Source organism: Chiloscyllium punctatum, chromosome 27 (assembly GCF_047496795.1).
Source record: "Chiloscyllium punctatum isolate Juve2018m chromosome 27, sChiPun1.3, whole genome shotgun sequence".
In the NCBI taxonomy this organism is placed as follows: Eukaryota; Metazoa; Chordata; class Chondrichthyes; order Orectolobiformes; family Hemiscylliidae; genus Chiloscyllium; species Chiloscyllium punctatum.
In genome coordinates this window covers 42,501,762-42,521,877 of record NC_092765.1, presented here as the reverse complement: position 1 = coordinate 42,521,877, position 20,116 = coordinate 42,501,762, and the positions used below count along the sequence as shown (strand labels likewise).

General features: G+C 44.1%; 1 protein-coding gene across 4 annotated transcripts in view; it reads left to right on the top strand.

Moving 5' to 3' along the window:
- The window catches only part of LOC140453661 (ephrin type-A receptor 7-like), a 596,634-nt gene that overhangs the window by 526,892 nt on the left and 49,626 nt on the right, over nucleotides 1-20,116 (top strand). For all 4 annotated transcript variants that reach the window (XM_072548551.1, XM_072548549.1, XM_072548548.1 and 1 more), the window contains 3 exons: nucleotides 4,844-4,969; nucleotides 8,160-8,345; nucleotides 13,420-13,481. In XM_072548551.1, the coding sequence (XP_072404652.1) occupies nucleotides 4,844-4,969; nucleotides 8,160-8,345; nucleotides 13,420-13,481 (374 nt within the window). The remainder of the gene's footprint in view (nucleotides 1-4,843; nucleotides 4,970-8,159; nucleotides 8,346-13,419; nucleotides 13,482-20,116) is intronic.

The window sequence follows — 20,116 nt, the reverse complement described above, 5'->3', positions numbered from 1 at the left end:
TGTTGACGTGATTACTGATCGCCCGGACATGTGTTGATGTGGTTACTCACTGTCCGGACATGTGTTAATGTTGTTACTCGTCGCCCGGACAAGTGTTCACATGGTTGCTCGCCGCACGGACACATGTTGATGTTGTTACTCGCCGCCCGGACCCGTGTTGACGTGATTACTCACCACCCGGACGTGTGTTGACGTGGTTACTCGTCACCCGGATGTGTGTTGATATGGTTACCCATCGCCCAGACACGTGTTGCCGTGACTACTGACCACCCGGACACGTGTTGGCGCGGTTATTCACCGCCCAGGCACATGTTGATGTGGTTACTCGTCGTCCGGACACGTGTTGACGTGATTACTGATCGCCCGGACATGTGTTGATGTGGTTACTCACTGTCCGGACATGTGTTAATGTTGTTACTCGTCGCCCGGACAAGTGTTCACATGGTTGCTCGCCGCACGGACACATGTTGATGTTGTTACTCGCCGCCCGGACACGTGTTGACGTGATTACTCACCACCCGGACGTGTGTTGACGCGGTTACTCATCGCCCGGACGTGTGTTGACGTGGTTACTCGTTGCCCGGTCCTGTGTTGATGTGGTGACTCACCGCCCGGTCATGTGATGACATGGTTACTGAACGCCCGGCCACGTGTTAATGTTGTTACTTGCTGCCAGGCTGTGGGAGTCCCCAGTGGAGGGCTCTCTCTGCCAGAGTCCTCCCTCTTTCCATCGGGAAACTGGGGTGCAGCATGTTACACGCAACAGTCCCTTATAACTACAATCTGTTGTTGTTCATGGACTGCCAGCGTAACGTTTTATTTTGGACAATGTATATATTTCCTGTGTGCAATTTCACCCTTTTTTAGTTACTTGAAATATTTTTTGTTGTGCTTTTGGATTCCAGAGACAGGGATGGGACTGGCCAATAGATGCTGTGAGTATGGCTCTACATTGGTGTTCAACAATAAACAGTATTCCTTTCCAGTCAGGCTTCTTGAGTTATTAACTGTATCTTTTTCGAAAACATTTATATTCCCAGCACTATTTGTTTTATTCCAAATGTGTATCCTTGGTGCTAATAGACCCAGCACGTGCCTTCGCCTACTCGTGAGTTAGCTTGGTACAGTTTTTTGCCAACAATTACATTAACCATTCAGAAACAAGAGTGAACACAAGAACTTAAAAATCTTGGAGCAAGTGGAGCCTGTTCAGACCCCGAAGTTTGTTCAACCATTTGGTAAGATTGAGTGAGGGATCTGATGGCCTAGTGGTATTGTCACTAGACTAATAATTCAGGTCATGTCCTGGGGAGCTGGGGTTACATCTTGCCTTGCCAGATAGTGGAGTTTTAGTTCAGTAAATATCTGAGTCTAATGTCGACCATGAATCCATTGTTGGTTGTCGAGAAAAAACCGATCTGGTTGACGAATATCCTTCAGGGACATCCTGACGTGGTCTGGCCCATCGTGTGACAGTGTTGATACTTTAAATCTCCTCTGGGCAATTAGGGATGGGTAATAAATCTGGCTTAGGCAATGATGCCTGTGAAAGAATAATAAGAAAAAATTCAAGGCCGGAAGTCCACTTTCCTGCCTGGCGTTCCATAACCCGTTACTGCCTTGTAGACCATACATTTGTCCGCTCTTTTATGACGTGGAGTACATTGAGTCTAAGATCAGAGTGGTGTTGGAAAAGCACAGCAGGTCAGGCTGCACCCGAGGAGCAGGAAATCGACATTTTGGGCAAAAGCCCTTTACCAGGAATCTGAAGGGCTTTTGCCCGAAACATAGATTTTCCTGCTTCTTGGATGCTGCCTGATCTGCTGTGCTTTTCCAGCACCACTCTAATTTTGACTCTGATCTCCAGCATCTGCAGTCCTCACTTTCGCCATGCAGTACATTTAGTCTGTCCTGCTAAAATATACAGCAATCTACACTTTCCACACTAGGCCCATAGCTTTGAATATTATGACATCCAAATGCTCATCCAAGTATTTTGTTCTGAAGGTTGTGAGAATACGTACTTCAACTATTCTCCCAGGCAGTGCGTTCCAGATTCCCAGTACCTTTTGGATGAAAAGATTTTTCCGGCAAATTCTTTCTAATCCTCCTGTCTTTCCCTTTACAGCTGTGCCCCCTTGTGCTTGACCCTTCAACTGAAGGGAACAGCTGTATTTTTTACCCCCTGTCCATGCCCCTCATCGTCTTATGGATGTCTTTCAAGGTTCCCCCCCGCCCTCAGCCTTCTCTGCTCCAAAGAAAGAAATCCATGTTTATCCAGCTTGTCTTTATAGCTGAAGTGCTCCACTCTAGGCACCATCCTAGTGAATCTCCTCTGTAACTCCCTCCAGTGCAATTATATCCTTCCTATAGTGTGGTGACCAGACCTGCGCAGAGCATTCCAGCTGTGGTCTAACCAAAGACTTGATTCTTAAGTTTATTTCCAGCTTGCTAAATCTGATTGCTAAGTATCGTTCTTTTTAATGACTTTATTTCCAGTATTAAATACTGACTAGAAAGTTCCTTTACACAGAGAACTTTTTGTTGCTTATAAGAAACCTCACCAGCTTGTTAAGCAATCCTTTTTGGACTATAATACAAATAAAATTATGAGGCACTATTTCTCTACAGATTTATTCAATAGTAACGATGCAATGCCCCGATGCTAATCCTAATCCGGTTTAATATTGCAGGCTGGTCAGAGGAAATCTTTTAAATCATGACATGAATCAATATAAATGCATCTCAGCTTAGCTGCACAATTTTGTTAAAAGTCTAACACATATTCAACCAAGAAAGGGTCATTTATTTCTGCGCACATGAGATCATTATGACTTGCTTTGTAAAGTCCATTCATTATCTAGTGCCCTTTGGAAGTGAGTTCAACACTGAGTGCATTGTTATCCAAAGATTGATGCAGTTCAGGGGTGAATGAAATGATTGCAGCATTGACCCAAACCGTACAATTAAAGTGGAAAAATGATTGCAGAGGTGTTGCATTGCTTCACCACAGTCAATACCGAGATGCTCCAGAGCATTCAAAGAATGTTGTGCCGGACTTCACATTATTATATTTTGGTGAAACATTGTATCTGGTATGTGATCAGTCTGAGAGCCTCCAGTTGGTACTTACACTGTGTGCACAGTTTAAACTTAACTTGAACTGGAGAGCTGACCATATTCCCTTGTCTGAAAATGAAAAATGCTGGCGATCACAGCAAGTCAGGCAGCATCCATGGAGAGAGAGCAAGCTAACATTTTGATCTTGATGCTTCTTTATTGGAGCTCTGATGAAGAGTCAGCTCGACTCTAGGTTAGCTTGCTGTCTCTCCATGGATGCTGCCTGACTTGCTGTGATCGCCAGCATTTTTCATTTTGGTTTTAGTACCGATTCCAGCATCTGCAGTAATTAGCTCCCAGAATCACTTCTGTGTTATGAGTTACCTGTTGGCCAACATCCACGTGCATTCTTGTAACGTGCTGCAAAATGGGTAAAGCCATATTGGCTGACCATGATAATGATACACTTGATGGGTCAGCTGTATTGAAAACCAAGGAAACTAAGCACTGGTCGGAATACATCTCAGGTAACTAATTTAATGCAGCTCATTTTTATTTTTCTGTTGTTGTTCATGGGATGTGCGTGTCACTGACCAGGCAAGCATTTTTTTTACCCCTCCCTGACCACCTTTGGTCTTATTTTTGACATGCCAACCTGTTCGGCCAGACTTCTGGTGCAGGTGGGACTTGAACGCAGACTTTCAGGCGCTGAGGTAGGAACTCTACCACTGTGTCACCAGAGCTTTAAGTGTTAGCGTAAACATAACTATGTGAAAGTGAGGACAGCAGATGCTGGAGATTAGAGTTGAGAGTGTGGTGCTGGAAAAGCACAGCAGGTCAGGCAGCATCCGAGGAGCAGGAAAATCGATGTTTCGGGCAAAATAAATGTGTAAGCAGATATATATTATTTTCTGTAATGTAACATATGTGGAAGATGGCCGGTGTTGTAACAACGGGCATGGGGTCCTGATTTCCACAACATCCATGCAGCAGTAATGAGGTACTGGGTTCAAAGTGTGTGTTGGATCTTTGCCTGTACCTCCACAAGAATATGGACTGTCTTTTTGTTACAGTTAACACCCCCTTTGAAAATTACAGGAATGCAAATATGATTGTCACCCACAGAATCGAATAACTAGTTGAGCTTCTTCATTTTAATGCAGTGTAATTTGACTTCTAAAACTCCATAATGAGAGGTCAGAGCGGAAGATAGATAAGCAACATTGATGACTCATTCATGGCCTTTCGTCAATTGAAAAGTTACTTCAATTCCATTGTCTCTGCTGGCTTTGGATTAAGAAATTAAACTCAGTTGTATGCCACATTGTTCCGTTAAAAGTAAGTAAGAATTGACTTCATAATTGCAAGGAGAGAGAGAGAGAGAGAGAGAGCTGATGGTTACGAAGTGGAAGCAAGGCACATTTTCTACTCTGATTTGAAATATGTTGAATGGAGTTTAGCTTGTCAAAGAGCTGAGAGATGGCATAGGTCATGTAAGGAATAAAGTACAGAAGGATGCAATCTACTTATAACAGAATAAGTTGCATTTGTATAACATACTGTCAGTGCTGAACCACATCTCCTGGAAAACTCAATACTGTGTGCTGAATTGGCAGCCTTTTTGTATGCTAAAGCTTCTTTTTGGTGCTAGTGGTTTGTCAAGAATAATATTGGTCGATCTTAGGGTTAGCCCTTAACCTCACACCAATTCAGTGCATTATTTTGCTCAGTTTGGGCTCCTGTCTGGACTTTCATATGAATATAAGTTGTCTTTTTGTTGCAGTTAAGATCCCCAGTCGAAGAACCTACATTGATCCAGACACCTGTGAAGATCCCATCCAAGCAGTGCATCTTTTTGCCAAAGAACTGGACCTTTCCTGCATCAAGATCGAGAGAGTTATTGGAGGAGGTACTGGTCATCGTGTACAGAAAGAGGGCAACAAAACAAAAATTAAGATTCAGGACACTGACTCTGGCATGGCAGAAAATGGAGTGGGAACTGGAGACCTCATAAAGTAGTGACTGTAGAGATCAGATACTCCCTTGTAAACAGGAAAAGACAGTCATCACTCAGATTTGTCTTACATATTTTCCATTCCACCAGTTTCAAATGAACAGTTCTCTGAGTTCATGCCTTTTAGCTGGGTTTAAAAAAGGCACAGCCTTCCCAACCTGAAAAATTGCTTCAAAGTTGCTACAAAGTCAGGATTTACAAATTTGTTTTTCTTTTTAAAGTTTATCAGTTGCAGAGTATTCATGAGCATGAAGCCATATCATGTAATGAATGTGATTATGATTTGGAGATGCCGGTGTTGGACTGGGGTGTACAAAGTTAAAAATCACACAACACCAGGTTATAGTCCAACAGGTTTAATTGGAAGCTAGTGTGCTTCCAATTAAACCTGTTGGACTATAACCTGGTGTTGTGTGATTTTTAACTTTGAATGTGGTTAGGCTGAGTACTCAATCATCATGGGCTGTGTTCAGCACTGAGCTTGCCTATTCTGTGATGAGGGAAAATTTGATGACATAACTGTCAATGTGCTGGTGAACAAAGATCCTAGAAGGGTATCTTATAAGCAGCAAGGGCCCCACATTTACATCTCAATCCCTCTGTCAAAGTTCCCAGTACGATCCCTCCGAAATCGGTCTTTTTATTGTGTTTCTATATATATTGAGTGATATGGGGAATGTCTGGAGAAACAGCTTTGTGACAGAACAACAACCATAAACTATGAATTGTGGAGTAGCTTGATGGGCCAAATAGCCTACTCCTACTCTAATTTCCCAGGCCCCTCTGCATAGGAGGCAACAACTTCAAATATACCAGCCAATGTTTTGTTTGAAAAGCTCCATTCGGTCAGTTCAATTGGCTGGACAGTTAGGTTTGTGATACCAGAGTGATGTCAACAGCGTGGGTTCACTTTCCAAACCAGCTGAGGTTATTCAGGTTGGTGGTTAGCACAGCTGCATCAGGGACCCAGGTTTGATTCCGACCTCGGGTGACTGCGTGGAGTTTGCACATTGTCCCGGCGTCTGCATGGGTTTGCTCCGGTTTCCTTCCACAGTCCAAAGATGAGCAGGTTGGGTGGATTGGCCATGCTAAGTTGCCTGTAGTATGCAGGCTTGGTGGATTAGGTATGCAAAAATACAGGCGTACAGAGATGGGTGAGGGGGTGAGCCTGGGTGGGATGCTGTTGAGTGAGTTGATGAGGACCCAATGGGTCAAATGGCCTGTTTCCACATGGTAGGAATTTTATAATTTAACCTTTTTCCTCATCTGAGGTGTAATCCTCAGGTCAAACTGCTCGCAGTCATCTTTCTCTAACGAGAGAGCAGCTCAATGGCCTGGTACAATTGCGGCAACTTTAACCTTCCTTTTTTTTAGTATGGTAGGTATATATGCAGCTCATCATCTGAGCATCCTGAATGAGTTTCCAGAGATTTAAATGGCTGATTTAATGGGCACACACATAGCTGCTGTGAGAGTGGATCTTACATTACTGCTCCTTGCTTTTGTGGCTGAACTCATATAACATATAGCAATTACCACTTGAAATTTTAGCAATGTACAGGCAATTATACTCTGCATCTTGCTTACTGCGACTCACACAGAACATTTCTGCTCTCTTGGTTATGCAAACGAGCAGTTTATTCCAAAGTCTCGTTCATTTTAAATCAGCACAATGTGTTTTTTGGGGGGAAATCGAATCACTGACATTCTTGTGAGCAGCCAAACTAGGGGATCAAACTGAGGGAAATGAAATAAAATAAAATAGATTTTCCACTTGAGTTCCACTCTCTCTTTTGTTGCATTCTTATTTTAAAGCTGTTCATCTTTCCCTGCTCAGGAGGGAACTTGTCCTTTTGTAGGATGCCAGGAAATCTTACCCGTCCCCAGACAGCATACTGACATGTCTGCATCATTAATCTGGATTGTTTTGGGAGAAAGTGTCAACAATTCAAATGCCCCTACTCTTAGGTAAACAGATTACAATATGCTGCTGTGCCAAAGGAACTCCCCAGTGTCCTGTCCAACATATTACTATTCCTCAGCCTTCAGTTTGTCAGACCTCCTTAGCATTTTTGGACACCTTAGCATTAGTGGGCAGCACCGTGGCACAGTGGTTCGCAATGATGCCTCACAGACCCGGGTTCAATTCCCGCTTCAGGCGACTGACTGTGTGGAGTTTGCACATTCTCCCCGTGTCTGCGTGGGTTTCCTCCGGGTGCTCCAGTTTCCTCCCACAATCAAAAATGTGCAGGTTAGGTGAATTGGTCATGCTAAATTGCCCGTAGTGTTAGGTAAGGGATAAATGCAGGGGAATGGGTCTGGGTGGGTTGCGCTTCGGCGGGTCAATGTGTACTTGTTGGGCTGAAGGGCCTGTTTCCACACTGTAAGTAATCTAATCTAATCTAAAAAAAAACCTCACCCACAATTAGCACACCTCAATGCCTGGTAAGTGCATAAGGACATATCCCTACAGTGTGGAAGCTGGTCATTCAATCCAAAGAGCATCCCACTCAAACTCAGCCCTACATTTTCCATGGCCAATCCACCTAGTCTGTACATCTTTGGACTGTGGGAGGAAACTCATGCAGACAGAGGAAGAATGTGCAAACTTCACTCAGATAGTCATCCAAGGATGGAATCGAAGGCTGTGAGGCATCAGTGCTAACCACTGAGCCACCATGCTGCTCTATCCTGATATAAACATGTAAAACAAAAGGTCCAAAGATGTGCTGGTCAGGTGAATTGGCTATGCTAAATTGCCCCATAGTGTTAGGTACATCATTCAGAGGGAAGTGGGTCTGGGTGGGTTACTCTTTGGAGGGTCGGTGTGGACTTATTGGGTTGAAGGGCCTGTTTCCACACTGTAGGGAATCTAATTTATCTCTAAACCACACTCTCAAACCCTGTATGATCCTCACCAGTACTCAATGGCAATGCCACTCCCCCCCCCCCCCACCCCCCCTCCACCATGTAACCTGCGTGACAGCATCCTGAACCTACACGAAGACACAACAATGACTCCCTTCCCTTACACAAAGTAAATCACCGTTGTAGATGTACTGATAGTGTTTGTCGTCTCCTGTAGGAGAGTTTGGGGAAGTATGCAGAGGATGCCTTAAGCTCCCCAGTAAGCGAGAGCTCCCAGTGGCCATCAAAACACTGAAAGTTGGCTGCTCAGAGAAACAGAAGCGCACCTTCCTGACAGAAGCAAGTATAATGGGGCAATTTGATCACTCGAACATCCTCCGGCTTGAAGGAGTTATCACAAGAGGTAGGTACTTCTGTGAAAATGTCCGTGTGACTTGAATCGCTGCTGTCATTATCTAGCAACTCAACCTGCTAAAAGGTAACATGCACAATTTAAGAAAATGAACAGATTTTAAAACCTCCAGAACTCGTGGTCGAATCACTTAAATGGATTCGTTCTGTGGTAGTTCTCCGATGTGAGTTTCTCTGTCGGGGGTAAATTAGTTACATATTAGGTTATTGGGCATCTCATAGTGGTGCTTGATGGGATTGCTGTAATTAAGTGGAATGGTTTCCGCGCTATAACTGTGCTGGTGTTTCTCCTGGAGGAATAGTTACAAGGGATTTTCTGCTGCTCAACATTGGTAATACTGAAGAGATCAGGCGAATAAAATTGAGATCAGTCACGCCCCAGCAACAGAAGGAAGAAGCGTTTTGAGAGTTCCTCCAGCTGCTTCTGATGTGGCCAGTGTGTTCACTTCATGCTGCAAATGTCATATATAAGTTTGGAGCAGAACTAAGCCACCTGTTCAAGCCTGCTCAGTTAGTCAATAATATCATAACTGATCATAACTGATCTCATCACTCCATATTCCCATTTACCCCAGTAATCTTTCAGCCCCCTCTCTTATCAAGAATCTATGTGCCTTGAAATGATCCCAAGACTGTTCTTCTGTCACCTTTCAAGGAAGGGCATTCCACAGACTCCAGACCCTAAATGAGAAAAGTATTCTCCATATTTTTGTCTGTTATGGACCAGACCAAACCCCCTCAAAATATATTAAGAATATTGTCCAGACCCTAAAGGCAAGTTTAAAAGCAAGTATGAGGTGTTGTGTTCCGCATGCAATTTCAACTGGTCAAACTACTGGGCTTGAAGCAAAACTCTCTTTATTATACACTGTAATTAAAATGTAAACAAAAGAAAGAAGAAATTGAGTAACTTAACTCGATTGTAAAACGTAACGTGATTTAACTACTAATTAATAACTGTCGCAATATAGTAACATCCCATAAACGCACCCTTAGGCAAAGGCAAATTCTGTAAAATAGATTGTGTCACATCGAATTCTCACAGCAGCGAGAACTTCAGCTTTTAGCTGTAACAGAGAGAGGAATAACAGTTTCCACACCCAGCTTCGTAACCCCAGCAACTGCTGAAAATTAAACTAACATCCTGGTTCTATGGGAACTTGAACCCACCCCTTCATGTTGCTTCAGTTGTTCCAACTATTAAAAAAAAACCCAAGGCCTCTCAAGCTGTTTACTTTATTGGCATGGACCAGACTGCTCGACACCTCTGTCTCAAACTCTCTTCATTAAAAACAGGACAAAGTGCACCTCTCAAAGCCATAGTATCATCACATGTCTTAAATGGACAATCTTTTAGTTTTAATCAGTGGCCCCAAATTCTACATATTTCCACAAGAACCCTGCCAACACCCTGCTGGATCTTATATGTTACTATCAAATTGCCTGTCATCCTTCTAACATCTTGCAGATTCAAGCCTAGCCTGATCAATCTTTCCTCATAAGACAACCCATCCAATCCAAGTTTTAATCGAGAAAATCTTCCAATGCATATACATCCTTCCTTAAATAGGGAGACCAATACTGTACACAGCATTCCAGAGGTGGTCTCATCAATGCACTGTATAACTGAAGCCTATCCTCCCTACTTTAATACCCCTTGAAATAAAAATTAACGTTCTATTTACATTGCTAATTAGTTACTATATTACACACTATCCTTTTGCACTTCATGTATTAAGACACTCAGATCCTTCTGCACCTTAGAACTATTAATCTCACACTAGATTTTTTTTGTTCTTTCTGCAAAATGAACAATTTTACCCAAATTTATGCTCGATTTGCCAGATTTTTTCCTGCACACCAAACACATCAACATCCTTTTGTAGACTTCTTATGTAATCTTCACAACTTCCTTTCCTACTTATATTTGTGCCATCAACAAACTGAGCAGCCAGACCTTTGGTACCTTTCACCTGCACTTCCACCAATGTCATTTACTGTGTCTGTTGCTCCCGGCACCGTCTCCTCTACATTGGGGAGACTGGTCGCCTACTCGCAGAGCACTTCAGAGAACATCTCCGGGCCACCTGCACCAACTAACCCCACCGCCTCATGGTCGAACACTTCAACTCCCCCTCCCACTCCGGCAAAGATATGCAGGTGCTGGGCCTCCTCCTTCGCCACTCCCTAACCATCTGATGCCTGCAAGAAGAAAGCCTCATCTTCTGTCATGGAACCCTCCAACCCATGGCGTCAATGTGAGTTTCACTTGTTTCCTCATTTCCCTCCTGCCACCTTATCCCAAATCTAGCCTTCCAACTCGGCTCTGATCTCATGACCTGTCCTCCCTGCCAATCTTTCTTCCCACCTATTCACTCCACCCTCCTCTCTGACCTATCATCTCTACCCCCACCTTTATCTACCTATCGCACTCTCAGCTACCTTCCCCCCAGCGCCCACCCACCCCCCAACCCCCTGCACCCATTTATCTCTCTCCACCCCCAAGGCTGCCAGCCGTATTCCTGATGAAGGGCTTTTGCCCAAAATGTCAATTTTCCTGCTCCTCTATGCCGTCTGGCCTATTCATCCTGCACGTCTAGCTAGAACGCTCAGGGCAACTGCACTGTGATTGTTTTCACAAATCCCAGTGGAATTTGGAGTCAGTCAGGCAGTTCACTGGCATCAAGGTTTCCATGTCTATAAGGGCAGAGGTCTTGCCGCCAAGAGCTGCCAATCATGTATCTGGCAATTCTTCAGTCCCAGCAATGACTTCAGGCAGAGGTGGCCATTGCTGTGAAAAGGCTCAGGACCTTACAGACTGTGAGAAGCTCCAGAATAAGGGTACCTCAGGACCAGTTCAGGCAGACCCTGGTGAAAGAGCAGCAGTGGTCAGTCACAAGGGCATGGAGACCAAGGTCTTCCCACTAGGGGAGCCCTCCATGGTCACTGTGCTTGGCTGGGAGCTCATCATTTGTGTGGCGGGGATGGGGTGGGGGGGTCATTGTCCGGCATGGATTCAAGAAGTGGGGAAAGACCACTGCCTGAGGTCTGACTGCTGAAGTTAAATTGGGGTCCGTTCTGTTATCGGACATCCCCACACCACCCACCTCAAATACACGTAAAGTCTTGCACAGCTAAGAAATGCCTTTGACTTGTTTGTTGGATAGAGTCAAACTCCAATCTTTCTTTGTTTCGTCATGTGTTACTGTACAGATCTGAATTGCTTTAGTAGCTATGTATGCATATAAAGATGCTTTTATGCGCGTATTTTTGAAATGTGAAAAAAAAGGATTTGAGGATTCATGATGAGGACATTTTGAATTCAACCTTCAAAGGTTTTATCATGACAATTCTGAGCTGCTGTGAACCATGACCCTTTAAAACACCGAGAGTGATTCCATAATGTTTCTGAGGTCCCTGACTTGCTTCTCTCCCCACCCTGCACCCAGAAAAGACACTGTTGAAAATTGGGAAATCTGGAATCACAATGCGCCCACCATCGTTAAAGGGCTTGCTAACCATCCTGACTCAGCGAATGTCTAGATCATAGTGTGCACCAATGTGTATTGGTGTTCAGTCTTTGAAATGGATCTACTGCCAGGGAAATTGCTCTGTGACACAGAACGAGCACATTTTCAGAAGACAGAGCAGTCGGACAGTTCTCAATCACGAAACAAAACAGAAATCGCTGGAAAAGCTCAGCAGGTCTAGCAGAATTTGTGAAGAGAAGTCAGAGTTAACGTATCAGGCCCCAGTGACCCTTCCTCAGAGCTCAATGTTTGAAGCAGAGTAGCAGCATGATTGTGGAGAAAAGGCTCCAAGAGTTCTGAGTCAAAAAGTGTGGTGCTGGAAAAGCAGAGCCAGTCAGGCAGCGTCCAGACTGGCTGTGGTCTTCCAACACCACAGTTTTTGACTCTGATCTCCAGAATCTGCAGACCTCACTCTCTCCAAGGGTTGTGAGTCAAATAGCATTCATAATAGGTGAGAGAAGGATGAAGTCATACTACAACAAAGAAAGAAAGAATTTGCATTTCCCTAGCACCTCTCATGATTTTAGGCCATTTGAATTGGTTTTTCTCACCCATTTCATGAAACGTGGCCACTTTGGTTGAGGAAACTGAGCAAAGCCCCGTATATCGAAGGGTGACTATTAGCTCAGACGTCCTTCAGCTTCAAAATGGAGCCGTGAGACCTTCACACCTACCTGAGGAGGCAGGTGGGGCCTGAGGTTAATGTTTCTTTGCGAAGATGGGTCTCAGTGAGGCAATCTCTCAGTACTGCACTGGAAGTCCCATCCTAGTCCATCGGCTCTGAAGTGGGATTTGAACCTGTAACCTTTTGATTTAGAGGTGAGACTATTAATACTGATGGGGCAGTTTATTCAAGCCATTATCTTAAAATCTGGAGTAGGGCGGTAGCTGAGAGATTAGTATTGCTGCCTCACAGTACCAGGTACATGGGTTCAATTCCACCTGTGGGTAACTGTAGATATTGCACATTCTCCCTGTGTCTGTGTGGGTTTGCTCCAGTTTTCTCCCGCAGTCCAAAGGTGTGCATGTCAGTGTGGATTGGCCATGCAAAATTGCTCGTAGTGTCCAGGGATGTGCTGGCTAGCTGGGTTAGTCAGGGAAATATGGGGTGAGGTGAGATGCTCTTTGATGGGCCAAGTAGCCCTAAATTGTAGGGATTTTATTTTCAAAATTTCCTTTTCGTTGTTGCATCATTTAGAAATAAAATTCATTTCAAAATGTTTTATTGAAACAATGATTTAAATCAACATTGAATGCTGCTCCAACATCCTAAACTTTGCTTTGCTCGTAATATTGTTTGTGTAGAAGCTGCAGGTATCTGATGGTATTTGGTGATTGTAATTTTTCAAAATTCTTCAATTTTTCTGTTACTGTACTTGCCGGTGGCTGTAAACTAATTAAAACAACCCATGTGACTGTTGGAGAACTCGGTGTCTTGTGAATGAGAGTGCCTTTGTTCAGTAATTTCAGGTTTTCCCTGTGCGTTCTACAGCACTATATTCTAACATCACTAACACTGTGATTCCTTTTTTGCAGGTAAACCCATGATGATTGTAATTGAGTACATGGGAAATGCAGTGTTAGACTCCTTCTTGAGGGTAAGGCGTCAGATTTATCTGACCTGTTTTTAAGCAAAATAGCTTCTAAAAATGGATGCCAATGAAATTGGAATACTCTTCACTTTGCTGGATTCCCTGCAGCTCCAACAAGACTCAAGTATCTTGAGACCATCACTTCTCGATTGTCACCATATCCACTCGCTCCCTTCATTGCCCAGACACAGTGGCAGCGGCGTGTACCATCTACAAGAAGCGCTGCAGCAAATAGTCAGGTTCCTTTGACAAGCCCACAACCACCTAGAAGGATAAAGGCCACTAATGGTTGGGAACATCTCTACCTGCAAATTCCCCTGTAAGCCACGCACCTTCCTGATGTGGAACTGTACCAGCCTTCACTGTTGGCTGGATCTACACCCTGGAACTCCTTGCTAATGGCACTGTGGCTGTACCTTACCCCAAGGACTGCAGTGGTTCAAGAGGCAGCTATTCCCTACCCTCACAAGGACAGCAGTTAGGGTTGTGCAATAAAAGCTGGCGAAAGCTCACATCCCACAAATTTATCACATTGTTTCTGAAAAGAAAAGGATTACATTTTTATCCAAACAGCAATGCACTGCATCGTGTGTTAATGAAACACAGTGTGATCTCTCACAGTCTGGAGTTTTCCATCTTAGCACACAAAATACCAAGTGATACTCCAGCTAGAACGAGTGAAGAAGCAGGAAGGAACACTCTTGGTTTCTCTTAATTGTCCCCCGATAGATACCGAAGAGTATCATGAACATTTGACATTGTGCGGTGAATGACCTCCTGATTTTTGTTTCTAAATACTGCCCCCTCTCCTAGCAGAGCCATATTGCAGCAATTTGACTGTGTTATGGCAGAAAGAGGGGTTCATTGGCTCATGAAGGCCATGACAGCTTTATGCAAGAGAAGTTCAACTGCCCCCACCTTTTGTTTTAATACTGCAAATTTTTAATCATTAGTTGCTTATCTAATTTTGTGTGTAAACCACAATCTAATTTATCTCCACATCATTCTCAGGCAGTTTATTCCATTTATGATCATTCCTATGCTGCCCTTATCTTAAACTTTTGTCCTCTGGTTCTCTGCATTTCATGATTTTGAACAATTCTATCAAATCTCCATGCAATCTTCTCGAAGGAACTTAGTCCTCAGTTCTCAAACTAACTCATGGCTGAACTGTCTCATCCTTGGAACCATTCTTATTAATCTTTCCTATAACTTGTCGAAAGCTTTTACATCTTCCATGTTACCCAGACTTGGACACTGGACCCCAATTGAGGTGGAGCTGATATCTTACAACAATTCAATAGGAATTCTTTGTTTGAAGGCTGATTAGCTCAGGCGCATAGACGACTGGTTCGGGAAGCAGTGTGGTGCTAACAGCATGAATTCAATCCCTGCACCGGTTGAGGTTAACATGAAGGACTCTCCTTCTCAACTTCTCCTTCAGATTAAAACACCACTAGTCACTTCTGTTAGTGAGTTTTGAAAAGATTTGTAGCTCAGGTTGATGTTCTGGATGTAGGTTTGCTCACTGAGCTGAAAGGTTTGTTTTCAGATGCTTCGTCACCATACTAGGTAACATCATCAGTGAGCCTCCGGATGAAGCACTGGTGTTTGGGTTTCCTTGGTTTGGTGATGTCATTTCCTGTGGCGATGCCATTTCCCACAATGATGTCATTTCCAGTTCTTTTTTTTTTCTCAGGGCGTGGTAAACGGGATCCCAAGTCAATGTGTTTTTTGATAGTGTTCCAGTTGGAATGTCATGCTTCTGGGAACTCTCATGCATGTCTCTGTTTGGCTTATCCTAGGATGGATGTGTTGTCCCAGTCGAAGTGGTGTCGGTCCCCATCCTTATGTAAGGATACTAGTGAGAGTGGGTCATATCTTTTTGTGGTTAGTTGATGTTCGTGTATCTTGGTCACTAGTTTTCTGCCTGTTTGTCCAATGTAGTGTTTGTTACAGTTCTTGCAAGGTATTTTGTAAATTACATTCGTTTTGGTTATTGTTTGTTTAGGGTCTTTCAAGTTCTTTAGCTACTGTTTTAGTGTGTTGGTGGGTTTGTGGGCTACCATGATGCCATGGGGTCTGAGTAGTCTGGCAGTCATTTCCGAGATGTCTTTGATGTAGGGGAGAGTGGCTAGGATTTCTGGACATATATTGTCTGCTTGTTTGGGTTTGTTGCTGAGAAATCGGCGGAAGGTGTTTATTGGATACCCGTTCTTTTTTAATATACTATCAAGGCGATTTTCCTCTGCTCTGCATAGTTCCTTTATGCTGCAATGTGTGGTGGCTCTTTGAAATAATTTTCTAATGGAGCTTAATTTGTGGATGTTGAAATGATTGCTTCTGTAGTTCAATATTTTGTCCACATGTGTTGTTTTCCTGTAGACGCTGGTTTGAAGTTCCCCATTGGCTGTTTGTTCTACTGTAACATCTAGGAATGGCAGTTTGTTGTTGTTTTTCCTCCTCTTTAGCGAATTTTATGCCAGTAAGGGTACGATTGATGGTCTTGAAGATTTCTTCTAATTTGTTTAGTTTAGTGATGACAAAGGTGTTATCCACATAGCAGATCCAAAGCTTAAGTTGGATGGTTGACAGAGCTGTTTGTTCGAGTCTCTGCATTATATCAGAGCTCCCATGGGTGTTCCATTGGTCTGCAGGTTTTGTTGTTGAAGGTGAAGTGGGTGCTAAGGCATAGGTCCACTAGCTTGACGATATTGTCCTTGCTGATGAAGTTGGTAATGTTTGGTGTATGTGTCTTTGGTTCTACTAATAGTGCAGTCAGTGTTTCGTTGGTCAGGTTGATGTTGATGGATGTGAACAGAGCTATTACATCAAAGGAGACCTCTTCTGTCTTGGTGTCTTTAATGGTCTTCAGGAATTCTTAGGTGGAGTAGATGGAGCGGTGTGAGTCTTCCACTAAGTGTTTTAGTGTTTGGTGTAGCTGCTTGGCCAATCTGTAAGTTGGTGTTCCAGGTAGCGAGACTGTGGGTCTGAGGGGGGCGCCTGGTTTGTGAATTTTGGGTGATCCAGAGAAGCGTGATGTGTCGGATCCATCTGGTTTCATTTTTTGGAAGTCAGTCTTATTTATTTCTCCAGATTTCTGAGGTTTATTTTTGAGTAGGGTTGTGATTCGGTTCTCTAGTTGGGTCGGGTCTATCGCCACTTGTTGGTATGTGTTGGTATCTGCAAGTAGTGTGTTCACTTTCTCAATGTCGTCTCTTTGATTTAAAATGACTGTCTAGTGTTCTTTGTCTGCAGGATAACATTTTTTAGTCTTTCTAGTGCTTTTCTTTCTTGTGAATTGAGCGTGTTTCCTTCCTTTATCCTGCTTAATGTTGGTGCGACTGTCTGTCTGATGGTTTGCTAGGTTTCTTCTGTGAGTTGGTTGTCTTTCAGTCTTGTTTCTTATGCTGTTAAGAAATCTTTCTTGTCCACATCCTGGAAGTTGTAATTTAATCCTCTTACTTCAGTGTCTGTTAAGGTTCAGTCAGATAGGTTTTTTTACCTCTGCTTTTGTTTTGTCAGTGTTGTTATTTTGCATAAGCTTGTCTAATTTTTGCTGCAGGTCTAGTTATTTTTTTCATTTTCTGTGTTTGTCACTGTCTAATGTCTATGGCTTTTTGTACTGTGTCTGTCCATTCATAGTCTGTTGCATTAGTGAGTAAAGTCTTTTGGCGCAAAATTCCCGATTGTATTTACGGGGTCTATTGTGGGCATCATTAATCATTTCTCTAAGCAGTCTGTGGCCATATTTCTCTGCTATTCTTTTGGCTAGTGGGATGATAAGGGGAAGTTTGTATTTCAGATATTTAGGTAGTACCTGTTTCTTTAGGCATTCATGCAGGAAGTACAGCTGTTCACAGGTGGTGTTCTGTCCAATGGCATTAGTTTCCCATTTTTGAGCCTGTTTTAGAATATTGTGCCCGTAGGTGTACGCGAATTTTGAGAAGATTTGTAGCTCAGGTTGAGGTTCTGGATGTAGGTTTGTTTGGAAAGGGTGGATGCTAGGAAATTGTTTCCGTTAGGTGAGAAGACTAGGACCCGTGGACACAGCCTTAGAATTAGAGGGGGTAAATTCAGAACAGAAATGCGGAGACATTTCTTCAGCCAGAGAGTGGTGGGCCTGTGGAATTCATTGCCGCAGAGTGCAGTGGAGGCCGGGACGCTAAATGTCTTCAAGGCAGAGATTGATAGATTCTTGTTGTCTCGGGGAATTAAGGACTACGGGGAGAATGCGGGTAAGTGGATTGAATGGCGGAGTGGACTCGATGGGCCAAATGGCCTTCCTTCCACTCCTATGTCTTATGGTCTTATGGTTTGCTGAGCTGGAAGGCTCATTTTCAGACGTTTTGTCACCAAAATTCACTAAAGAGGAGGAAAACAACAACAAACTGCCATTCCTAGATATCACAGTCGAGTGAACAGTCCATGGGGAACTTCAAACCAGCATCTTCAGAAAAACAACAGATACCGACCAAATATTGAACTACAGAAGCAATCATCCCAACACCCACAAACGAAGCTGCATCAGAACATTATTTCAACGAGCCACCACACTGCAGCACAGAGGAACTACGCAGAACAGAGGAAATCCATCTATACAGTGTATTCAAAAAGAACGGGCACCCAGTGAACACAGTCCGTCGATTTCTGAGCAACAAACCCCAACAAGCAAACAAAACACATCCAGAAATCCTAGCCACTCTCCCCTACATCAAAGACATCTCTGAAATGACTGCCAGAATACTCCGACCCCTTGGCACCACGGTAGCCCACAAACCCACCAACACACTAAAACAGCAGCGAATGAAATTGAAAGACTCTATACAGACAGCAAGCAAAAACTAATGTCATTTACAAAACACCTTGCAGGAATTGTAGCAAGCACTATATTGGACAAAGAGGCAGAAAACCAGCCACCAGGAAATAATAAACATCAGCTGGCCACAGAAGGACATCACCCACTCTCACTAGTGTCCATACATACAGATAAGGAAGGACACCACTTCGACTGGGACAACACATCCATCCTGGAACAAGCCAAACAGAGACGCACATGAGAATTCCTAGAAGCATGACATTCCAATTGGAACTCTATCAACAAACATATTGACTTGGATCCCATTTACCACCCCTGAGAAAAAGAACAGTAAATGAAATGACATCACTAACCCAAGGAAACTCAAACACATAAATAGAAAGCGGGCTACACCACCAGTGCTTCATCCAAAGGCTCACTGAAGATACTACCTACTATGGTGACGAAACATCTGAAGACAAACCTTCCAGCTCAGCAAACAAACCTACATCCAGAATCACTTCTGTGGAATGGGATATTAATCCTATCATAACTTTATCTCATTTTCATACTCTATTCTCTGATTTATAAAACCTGGGATCCTGTCTTCCTTTCTAGTGACTTTTTCCAACTGGCCAACTACTTTCAGTGGTTTGCTCACAAATATCATAAGACCATAAAAGATTGGAACAGCAATAGGCCATTCAGCCCCTCAAGGTAAAAACAATGACTGCAGATGCTGAAAATCAAATACTGGATTAGTAGTGCTGGAAGAGTACAGCAGTTCAGGCAGCATCCAACGAGCAGCGAAATCAACGTTTTGGGCAAAAGCCCTTCATCAGGAATAAAGGCAGTGAGCCTGAAGCATGGAGAGATAAGCTAGAGGAGGGTGGGGGTGGGGAGAGAGTAGCATAGAGTACAATGGGTGAGTGGGGGAGGAGATGAAGGTGATAGGTCAAGGAGGAGAGGGTGGAGTGAATAGGTGGAAAAGAAGATAGGCAGGTCGGACAAGTCAAGGAGACAGGAACTGAGCTGGAAGTTTGAAACTAGGATGAGGTGGGGGAAGGGGAAATGAGGAAGCTGTTGAAGTCCACATTGATGCCCTGGGGTTGAAGTGTTCCGAGGCAGAAGATGAGGCGTTCTTCCTCCAGGCGTCGGGTGGTGAGGGAGCGGCGGTGAAGGAGGCCCAGGACCTCCATGTCCTCGGCAGAGTGGGAGGGGGAGTTGAAATGTTGGGCCACGGGGCGGTTTGGTTGATTGGTGCGGGTGTCTCGGAGATGTTCCCTAAAGCGCTCTGCTAGGAGGCGCCCAGTCTCCCCAATGTAGAGGAGACCACATCGGGAGCAACGGATACAATAAATGATATTGGTGGACGTGCAGGTGAAACTTTGATGGATGTGGAAGGCTCCTTTAGGGCCTTGGATAGAGGTGAGGGAGGAGGTGTGGGCACAGGTTTACAGTTCCTGCGGTGGCAGGGGAAAGTGCCAGAATGGGAGGGTGGGTCGTAGGGGGGTGTGGACCTGACCAGGTAGTCACGGAGGGAACGGTTGTTGCGGAAGGCGGAAAGGGGTGGGGAGGGAATTATATCCCTGGTGGTGGGGTCTTTCTGGAGGTGGCGGAAATGTCGGCGGATGATTTGGTTGATGCGAAGGTTTGTAGGGTGGAAGGTGAGCACCAGGGGCGTTCTGTCCTTGTTACGGTTGGAGGGGTGGGGTCTGAGGGCGGAGGTGCGGGATGTGGACGAGATGCGTTGGAGGGCATCTTTAACCACGTGGGAAGGGAAATTGCGGTCTCTAAAGAAGGAGGCCATCTGGTGTGTCCTATGGTGGAACTTGTCCTCCTG